The sequence below is a fragment of the Dermacentor andersoni genome, chromosome 8, assembly GCF_023375885.2.
Source record: "Dermacentor andersoni chromosome 8, qqDerAnde1_hic_scaffold, whole genome shotgun sequence".
NCBI classification, from domain to species: domain Eukaryota; kingdom Metazoa; phylum Arthropoda; class Arachnida; order Ixodida; family Ixodidae; genus Dermacentor; species Dermacentor andersoni.
The window spans coordinates 29,800,096-29,810,752 of NC_092821.1; the positions used below are offsets into that span (position 1 = coordinate 29,800,096).

General features: G+C 45.1%; 1 protein-coding gene across 5 annotated transcripts in view; it reads right to left on the reverse strand.

Annotated features, from left to right (window-relative positions):
• Window positions 1-10,623, reverse strand: part of LOC126526198 (galactokinase-like) — a 49,790-nt gene extending 39,167 nt beyond the window's left edge. The window contains exons 1-3 of one of the 5 annotated variants that reach the window (XM_072289599.1): window positions 9,910-10,623; window positions 8,105-8,285; window positions 3,548-3,680 (exon numbers count right to left, since the gene is read on the reverse strand). In XM_072289599.1, coding sequence (XP_072145700.1) covers window positions 3,548-3,680; window positions 8,105-8,285; window positions 9,910-10,083 — 488 coding nt within the window. In that variant the 5' untranslated portion in view covers window positions 10,084-10,623. Of the gene's footprint in view, window positions 1-3,547; window positions 3,681-8,104; window positions 8,286-9,884 lie in introns of all 5 variants that reach the window. The other 4 variants (XM_072289601.1, XM_055068042.2, XM_055068043.2 and 1 more) reach the window with 4 other exon arrangements.
• Between the last annotated feature and the right edge of the window lie 34 nt (window positions 10,624-10,657).

A 10,657-nucleotide genomic window follows, 5' to 3' on the forward strand; every position in this document is an offset into this window, starting at 1 on the left:
GGAGTGGTCGTAGGCCATTGGTGGTGTTGTGCCTTGATGATGCTATTTAAGTTGTCAAAAGTTCTAAGTGGTGTTGTACTGTGAGCAACAAACATACTGCGTTGCTTCATGACCGGTTGAAAAAGTGGTTACGATTTGAAAGTACCTGCCGAAAAAAGGCATTTCCTTCCAGGTGCCTGGCAATGGTGCTTGCCTTCAAGGGTGGCAGCATTCAAAACCTTTAAATTAAAATTTTATACCTGCAAAACTGTCCTTCTGAGCTTTATTTCATATTGTAACAGCATGTTTGTACAAATGAAGAAGAAAAGAAGGAGCGGTGGAAGAGAAAGAAGAGTAGGACTTTGCTTTTGGCCTGGTGGCCTTGCCCCATATAACGCTTTAGTGCCGAGACTTCTAGATAGACGTCTCCTGCCTTGTTACATTTCTGGTAGAGGTGCAGAGCACCACGTCTGACTGTAGAACCTTTCCCTCCAAGTCTTCGCCACAGTCATCGTATTGCCAGCCGTCTGCCATCGCCACCAACATGTCCACCAACGCAGGCTCTTCGACGTCCTCACCTTGTGCTTTCCAGCCGCATTCACTCTTAAAAAAGTTTACACCCATTGGGGCTTATCTTGCTCCACGACAATAATCGTTATCTGCCTTGCTTGCATTTACTTTCTTGAAAACTCGGTGCTCTCTACTTTCCTTTTGAGAATGCTGTGTCACGCTGATAATGTGCAAGCCGTTCATGACATGAAGTACTGAGCTCTCAGCATTAAAAAAAGGAAACATGGGCAAGACAGATGACAATTATTGTTGCGGAACAATATATGACCCATAGGGTGTAAACTTTTTTAAGAGTGTAGGGAACCACGCTCTTACGGAGAAAAAGCTGGAGAAGACGTTGATGAATGGCTCACACATTACGAAAGGGTGAGCAAGAGCAACAAATGGGACTCGAAGGTGCAGCTCACAAATGTGGTATTCTCGTTAACTGATACCGTGTTTGTCTAGACGGCACAAGAGTCACGAGGGCACCCTGACAACCTGGAGCAATTTCGTTGAGGAAATCAAAGCTTTTTCGGTGACGTACAGCACTGGCAAGGAGTTAGCCAAGCTGACCCTCGCACAAAGAGCTCAACTTGTTGGTGAAAATTGCACCACATATATTGAGGAGTCCTGAGGTTGTATAAGCAGGTGAACCTACGTGTGTCAGAAGAAGACAAAGTCGGCCATCTACTTAAAAGGAGTGCTGAGGACGTCTATAGTTTCCTCATCAGCAAGGACAATTTTAACTCAGGTTCTCATGTCTATGACATTGCAGCACCTTTGAAATCTTGAAGATGTGCCGAACAGTGACCAAGTTGAGTTGGTTGGTCAACGTAACGACGGTGGCAAGTGTTGATGTGAGCTCGTCGCCGGACCTGGCCTCAACGATACGCCAAATTGTTCTTGAAGAGCTGCTCCAACGCGATGTTCCTTCACCCGCACCATCTTTTGCGGGTACCTGCTCGTTGTAGAACATCACATTCTCACAGCCTATTCTCACCTGGCAATTGGTGAACGCCGCTGATGTCAACACTTATGCAGACGTACCACATACAATGGTATCATTGTCAGCTGTTAGTGGTATCATTGTCAGCTGTCAGTTGTTATGGTGACCTACTGCTTAGCATGATGTCACCGGTTCGATTCACGGCCGCAGAAATCATATTTCTATGAGAGTGAAATGCAAAAATGGTCGTGATGATGATGTGTGGTTTCAAGTGGTGCAGGATGGCCAAAGAGCGCAAAGCAAGATGTCATGAGTTTTCTATGGTAAATGTATTCCTAATGGCAGATGCTGTAAAGCTGATAGCTGTAAAGAAGGCTAGAAATTAGTCACTGTAATGTCAGAAATTTTTTGTAAAAAGTGATTAATTTAAGTAAGAAATCCAATTAAAGAACATCCAGTTTTCCACTATGGTGTCTCTCATAGCTCCAGTGTTGCTTTGAGAGATTAAACCAAATCAATCAATCAATAAGTTTGGGGCTTTCACCAACTTCAGCAGCCAGATGAGTAGCAGAGTGAAATCATACTTCTGAGTTAATACTTGTGAGAGAACGACAGAAAGCTGAGCTAGTTGGTAAGGATTCATTATGCAAAAAAGAGGTGAGGTGTGCAGACAGGACACAAAAGAAGAGAAGTGGACAACACAATGACGTGAGAAGTGTTTTATTTCATACTCCAGTACAATATACATGTGCATTTTAATTGCCTGTAATAGTACAGGCACCCAAAACTGAAATATGTGCGCCATAAAATCACTTTGAGAACTATACTTACATTTTTCAAATAATCAGGTGACTAAGGGCCGCACATTCAGTATATTCTTTGAGTGAAAATGGTAAGCACTTGATGTCAAAGAATAAAAATGTATCTCAAACATTTTTACCCTCTTTTTCTGAACATAGCTGCATTGCATGCAACGCTAGAATAGTAAGTTTTGAGACTTAATATGAATTGGATAGTGCCACATGAAAAGTGAATTGTATATCGCATACTTTTCAAATAGTTCCCAAATAATGAATAATTTTTTTACCACTAATATAAAATAATATTCACATCCTAGTATTTCTAAAATTAGTAACTTTCTACCCATTAAACTGCCTATTATGAGACATGTTCTAATGGAAGTCCAAATGGAACATTAGGAACCAATAATCAGTTTGTTCACGTACTCACGAACATTCGAAGCGTATGTAACGATGCATTACCAGGATGAAGTTCTAAAGGACAGTCGTCTAAGCTCATTATTATCTGCGAGGCTCAATCAGAAATGTGAATGGTCTGCAGTGGCATAACAAAAAACAAAGTACTATTTTCTCTAGTTGGAATAACCACGGCAGATGTCACCACTATTATATCAAATAATGTTGCAATTAATTGCGTTGATATTTAATCCAAAGACAGCACGCAGGTGCTGCATCCATAGATAGTACCAAATTATATGCACTATCAGGTGCAATGTCCCAACAAAATCTCAGTGCAAACGATTGTAATTTAGCCAGAAAATCCTGGCTTCCCAAGTGACGCGCCGTGCTCAATGTCCACTATGGTGGCATTTCAGCTCAGTTTCACGTTTGATTACGCGCGTTTGATGGAGCAAAGTATTTGGGAGCTAGCATATTCCAAAAAAGATTTAAATCTACAAATAGTGACCACACGATTCGAGGACCAGATCGAAGACAACACTATGCAATTTTTTAATTCGAAAGTTTAGAACATTTGTATACCGCCTACACAATGCACATGCCGGCAGCTGCTGCTGTGAAGAAATGCAAGTATGTTTTAAAAAAATATGAGCTTCAAAGGAATCGGAGATGCATGTATGCTGATCATGCCTGCTGCCAACATTCGATGGTCGTCGCCAGTCTAAGTCTTTCTGCCCCCGGCATGCTTCAGTTCATCGTGCACGGTATGATGGGTTAACCGAAACTAGACTTCTGTGGCCAGCACAAGCAGTACACTACAGTTTGGAGCTCAAATCCACTCTGAAAATGGGAGACAGCATGACCGGCTCACCTTAGTTCCTCTGGCTCAAGCAGTGCCCTGAGGAAGCTGAACATAGCCACTTCCAATGCGGCCGAGCTGGACAGGCCTGCTCCTGCAGGCACCGAGCTGATCACAACCGCATTGAAGCCACTCCGTATGTGTCCTGGACAGGGGTTGGACACAGTAGAGAGCTTCAGCTTGTCCATATGTGTGCTGCCCTGTACGGAATACTGGATTGCCAGAGAGGTGGCAGTAGTATAGCAGTCCCAGTAGAGACATCTTGTCATGCCTTGTCCAACCACAACATGTTAGAAAAGATTTTGTGTTGCACGGCTACTTTTCTCAAAAAATATAAAGGAAAGGCCGCACGTTAAGGATTATGTCACTGCTGATGACACTTTGTGCCAGACGATAAGTGAAGCACAGTTGGTCACTGCAATAATAGATCTGTGTCCTTTCTGGATAAATTCTCTGCCACAAGATGGCACTACCAGCACTGCTACTGCCACCCATGTCTCCAGTAGCCCAGTATTCTGCAAAGGTTAGTTTGTTTACAGACAAATTAAAACTCTCTAATAGGCGTCGCTTGTGTCACATGACAGTGACAACAGACAGATTCATGAATCTTCAGTCAAGAATTTAGCAGGTAAACTTGTGCATGAGAGATGATGGAACAACTTGGTGGTAATGACAGCTGCAAGCAGTCAATGGTCAAGCACAGTCAAGTAACTGATGTGCAAGCTTGGACTCAGCATGGGGTGTGTGAAACAGATACAAGGCAGTAATCAGTCTCTCTCTCTCTCTCTCTCTCTGCCGCCCTCACACACACATATGCATGCACACATACTCAGATGCAAAGAGCACACATTTCACAGCAATAACAAGCTTTTTAGTGTTGCGTATTGTAAGGCGCAATGTTCTGAGATGGTACTTCAGCCCCGCCATATTCCGCAGAGTGACGCATAATGAATGAGCATTTGGTGAACATACCTATTTTTGCTTCTGCATTTCCCCCACGTACTCGCACGTACGCACACAGAGGCACACAAACCAAAACCATGCTATAACGTGCATGAACACAGCTTCATGCACACAAAACGTGGACAGAGAAGAGGCTACGAGCGCAGATGGCTAAGACACACAGCGCTCGTGTGTGTTAGCCTCTTCTCTGCCCTCGCCTTGTGTGCATAAAGCTGCGTTCATGTCTTACCAACATGCCCAAACAGTCACCTTAGTGAACTACAATGAGCCTTTAAGAGCCACTTGCTGCAAATAAAGAGGGAGAAATATGAAGGCAGGTGCAGAATGTGGTTAAAAGACAAAGCCCGGCACAACGCCTAATGTTTTGTTAAAGATGAGTTTTGAGCTAAGCATCGTGCCTTGTGGTTCTTACCTATGTAGCGCGTGTGGTTTGCACTGTGGTTATATAACACATTTTGACCAACTAGCCCAAGTGTGTCTTATTACTGTTCAGTTCTCGCACAACAGGCTCTTTTAATCATCGTACGTCATCTGGACTGCTAAGAGCCAGGTTTAAGGCTTTTGCTATGCAACATACAACAAGGAGAAAAAAGATTGACAAGACCCCACAGGAGCAATAAAACAAAGAAAATGGAATTCATGCTTTTGGTTAGACCACTAATGAAGTGAATAGCTGGCTGCACCAGGTTACAGTTATATAGCAAGCAGCTTTGCCTGACTCGCATGTTTAGTAGTCATCACCAGAGTCGCAACGTGTTGGTGTGGTAGGAAAGTAAAATGGATATGGGGACGAGTCCCTTGCCCATCACGGAGCTTACTGACCATGTGTCTGAAAAGGTGGTCATTGTGACGACTAGTGGGATCATTGACCCCTCTTTCGATGCAACTAGTGGATGTGCAATAGGCACCGTTCCAGCCATCACTTTATCGTAACACACTGCAGTATCATATTTCTTTGGTCGCATAATTCTGCCCGTTTTCTTTAAAAAAGAAATCATACACATAGACAGGCACTCTCAGTAAAGTCCAGTTGGAAGTTTGCACATATGATGTATCATGAAAAGCAAAAGCAAGAACTTTCAAATTTACCCACAACATGCAGCCATGGAACTGAGAGTTGGAACATGCTCTGCGTTTGCTAAACGCAGTACATGTATGTACACTCGCTCACAAAATATTGCGGGGTGCGCGAGCGCGTGGCGAAACAACCCTCCTCCCCCGCTAGCGGGGAACCCCTGGTGTCGAGACCAACGCAATCACGCATGCGCGTCCCTCCGAGACTGCAAGTGTGCATGTTTCTGCGGTTCCTCCTTGCGCACTGGCGGTATCTGAATGCAGCCGCGAGGTGCCCCTTTTGCGATTGGCGCTGTGGTGGCTTCGACGGGCAAAACTTCGTGCATACAATAGAAATCAAGAGTTCATTTTCATCTTGCCTGTCTCCTTCTATAGAGCGCCTTTTCTGCCACGCTCTTCTGCGGGGAACACCCCGTTCGTATAAAGAAAGAAACAACGAAGATTGGCAACAAAAAGGTGCAGCGCAGAAAGAAAAATACTTCTGTTCACCCCTGGGCCCTATGCGTCAGCGCTCGTGACTCGACAAAAAGCAGCCGCAGCGGCGCGCGCAAGCTTCTAAACAGGCTTCACATAGTTGTGCCCGTCGAAGCCGCCACAGCGTCAATCGCAAGAGGGGAAGCTCGCGGCTGCATTCGGATATCGCCGGCGTGCAAGGAGGAAGCCCGGAAGCATGCACGCTTGCAGTCTCGGAGGGACGCGCGTGCGTGCAGGCGCCGGTCTCGACACCAGGGGTTCCCCGCTAGCGGAGGAGGAGGGTCGTTTCACCACACGCTCGCGTGCCCCGCAATATTTTGCGGGCAAGTGTACCTTGATAACATCAGAATTCGAGCTTGAAATTACTTTTATATTTGGCTGCCTAGATGTGCAGCCAGAAATTGAGTGTGCATGTTAATGTGTTTCTGAACTCTGAACAGCACAACAGAGAACAGCGCTGCATGTGTCCATTTCTTACATCTGTGTCATTGATGGTGCCGTTCAAAATCCAAGCACATATGCACAACGTGCTGCTCAATCGCTAGCTGCACATCTAGGCAGCAGAACAGAAAGGTTATTTTGCAGGGCATCAAAACATTTATTGTGAGTGTTGTGCCATGTTCTATGTATGTCCACCTGAGAGCATTAAACTAGTGCAAGTTATATTATGGCCACACCCCAATGTAAATATTCAACTGCATTATATTTGTAGCATATAGGTATATTAAAAAATTAAATACTGCCCATTTGTTTCACATTTTTATTTGAATAACATTCAATTCTTTGTTCATAATATCCAAATATTTGGACGCACCTAATATTGTGGGGAACCCATGTCTTTTCCACAGTAGTATGCTCACATATGTAGCTATGTATGTTTATGTATGGCTTTTTCTTAGTATGTGAGCATACTGCTGTAGAAAAAGAAAAGTTTGTGAAGATAAAAAAAATCATAGATGGGTTGTCAGAAAATGAGATGGAAATTACAACCTCACACTTTTATCTCAAGTTGATGTGCATTCAAAGCGAATACAATTTTTAGTCAAATTGATGGAAATATGTCACACATGTGTGCTAGTTGTCTGGGTCTCATCAGACACATCAGACTTTTTTAAAGCACAGCTTTATTTGCCTCCTCCCCATACTTTACAGGCACTGGCTGCTGCTGCTTTGCTGATTATGCCTCAACTTGGGCCTCCAGGTATGGGGCATCAGGTACTGGGTATGGAAACATTCTTGGCCCATCCTGCAATTGAAGTGCGGGATCCAGCTCAGATCCAGCAGTCCAGTGTTTGTCTGTCAACCGGGCTTTGAAGATTGCCGAAAGTAAAGGGCTTATGGCCACCTCACGCTCGCTGGCAGAAGAAAGAACCCAGTAATTCAAAGAATCATAGCATCCGATAGAAAATAACAGTGTTTTCTCCTCTTCCTCCTGGCCCATTCCCCAGAAAGGGTATGTACCAGTGAGTAGGCGCCCAAATAGGGAAGAGCAGAACAAGAGGCTAGAAGTGATGAAGTAAGCAGCAGAATATGCAACAATTCAGTTACGTAGAAGTGAGCGGTCAGCAACAAAAGTGGCCAAGTGTGGAGAAATAAGTGATGTGAACAAAATGAGACCAGAGTGTTTAGCCACAAAGAGCAGCAGATGGAGAAGTGAACACATGTTTAGTAATTAACATCAACGAAATTTTCGCCTAACATTGATTTCCACATACACGTAGAATCCGCCAATTTTTTTTTTATGCCTTTTCATTTTCTTGCTAACTGTGAACAAAACAAGAGTTATTGATTTGGCCTACAAGAGATAACAGAGTTAACAGATTGTTAACACCACCATAACTATATTTTGTGGTCACTGTCTACTAAATTATCTTAAATGCCACCAAGTTACCAGTACGATTTCTGTCGCACTGCACTTCCTCAGGTCTGAACCAGAAGCTCTGCACAATCAAAGAGTGCCCAGCGCCAGGCCAGAAGCCAGGACAGTTGACAATTCATGCAGCTGCACTTTATACGATTCATGCACAGTTTACTCTTCTGTAGCAATAACCAACTCGCCTGGGAAATGAGCCACGACACCCCGGACATAATTACTCCACGATGGTCCACCTGGTTTCAGAGGAGCCTCTTCTGATGGCAGCTGAAAGCTTGCCGGCTCAGGATAGCTTAAACTGTGGACGTTGCACGTGGTGCTTCCCACGACAGCGGAGCCAACGACCACAGTGTACATCGGCATTGCCTGCAAGTAATAATGCAAAGCAGAGGCTATTTTAAGGCTTTTTAAATATTCAAGAAGATAGGCACACCTTTCATCAGATACATCATAGATAGTGAAGAACAGTTATGCTACACAGGCACCGGTGATCACAAAATGTCATTGAAACATCCTGGCAAACAAGACAATCCCAAGCACTAGACAAAAAGCATTTTCCCATGCTTGAACTGTGACAAGAGACTCCAGGCGAGGTTTCTCGGGCCAGCGCTTCACTGCAACTCTTTTGCTTCCCTCCAAGTGGTTTAACAACCAGTTCCCATTGGGTACTGGTACTGGTAGGTATTAGGACCAGCAGGTGTTGGGACCAGCAAGTACAGAGGCCTGTTTGTGCCAGGATGACTGCAGCAGCAGACAGCTGACCACAGGCCTGAACATACTTTTCTAAATGGGGACCAGTTCGTGTCAGTTCACAGGTGAAGACCAGCAGCTTTCTGCTGCATGGCTTTTCTATGAATAAAATCTCTCTCTCTCTACTGCATGGAACCAGTTTAAATCGGTAGCATACTAGTTGGCATCCAACTGAGATCACTTCAGAGCCTTTAATTCTAGATGTTAATTTGAAAACCAGCACAAAAATTTTACCAGGGTATCATGTTACTGCTGGCTTGTTGCTACTGCGTTGTAAGCCAAATAGGGTGCCCCATGAGCTATTGCTGCTTTTAGTGCGCACGCTTCCATCTGTGTCGTAACCCAGTTGGCTGCAGCATAAATTTTCAAGGGGGAATGTATATGTCTCACATTTGATGTTCTCTTTTATTGTGAAGCTCGACTCAACTTGTCTCGCTTGAGCCTTGTACTACCTCTCCCACAAGAGCAGGGATTCATGCTGTGAACTTTGCACATATGCTGCATCGTGTGAAATGAATGGGGATGCAGAGACGTAGTCGCGTCTTACTGCTGAAACAAAGAGTGCTGAACTAGTTAAGGCTGTGTGGGCAAATGAAAGAGACCTTCTGTTTAATTTTCATTGTGGTGACATGATCATCATTTAATTCTTGTTGCAGATGAAACATGACTGAACAGCTTTTGGTGTGGAATGAAGGGAATATAAGGGAGTGCCATACCAAAGGGTGTATTCGTGGATGCAGCTGCTCTATATATGCACAGTTTTAACAGCGAATCAGGCCTTTGAGCAAAGCATGCAGTTTTGTTCACTTCATATGTTGTTACGCATATGCCCTATAGCTCAGCTGAATATATGTATATTTCTGTAAGAGGGCAGATGCAAAGTTTTATATTTCGGTGCATGCCGGTCATAGCCGTGTGTAGAATCGCATGCGTTCAAAACCGCGATATAACTGACGAGCCGAAACCCTAACCGGCAAGATTTATGAGAAGCCGCGCATCATGTATATATGCAACCACAGTAATGTGCGAAAGCATGATCGAAACTTGTCAAAAATTTACCGCGTTCTATGTTTATGCTATGCCAGAGAGGGAGAGATCGGTCAACAGAAACGATAGAGGACAAAAACCTTAACTTGCTGTCAGTATGTACGGCTCGCGCGACTGACTCCAGAACAGACACGGAAAGATGAGAAATAAATATAGCAAGTATTAAACCGTGAGTGTGCGGGCATGCACTCACGCATGGCAGGACCAGGCCGTCGCAGTAGTCCACGTGCTCGCCGATCAAGTTGACGCGCCCTGGCGCGCTTCCGTAGTACATGGGATCCGCCCCGAACTCCGAGCGAAATTTGCGCAGCGCATGCATCGCGAGCTGGGGAACGCTCGGGTAGGAGGACGCCGCTTCTGCCGCCATCGCTCCGATTGAAACAGATTTTGCCCGGCTTCACGCACGCGCCCGCTGTTAGAACGAGACCGACCGTGTTTACCGCGCGTATCTCCGTTCGCTCGCGATCAAGCACTTGAGAAGAGGCGCCCATCCACTCGACAAGCAGCGCGGTAATCAGGCTCGCCCCGTGACGAACAGCTGCCGACAGGCAGCGCGTAGAGAAAGGGGACCAAAGCTTTCTTTTCTTTTTGCGCGCGCGCCTCCGGCATTCCAGCTGTGTTGCGGATCAGCTCTGGCAATACCGGGCTTTTCGAACGCAAAAGCCGCATTGTTTCTACTGCGCAATGAAACAGTCCCTACACGTGCGGCACGCCTAACATTTAAGTGAAACGGCGCGTAGGCTGAAAACCTGTGTTATAAAGTGGCAGCTGCAGTACGGATCGTTCGGCCGTTCACTGCGCATTCGCATTGAGCCACGCCACTAACGGAACCGACAAGACTGACATTTGATTTGCGCGCTAACAACCATAAAACTGGTACGACGGCCAGGTGACATCGCGTTTTTTTTTCTAAGTTTTTGTCAGAAACTTCATGCAGCTCT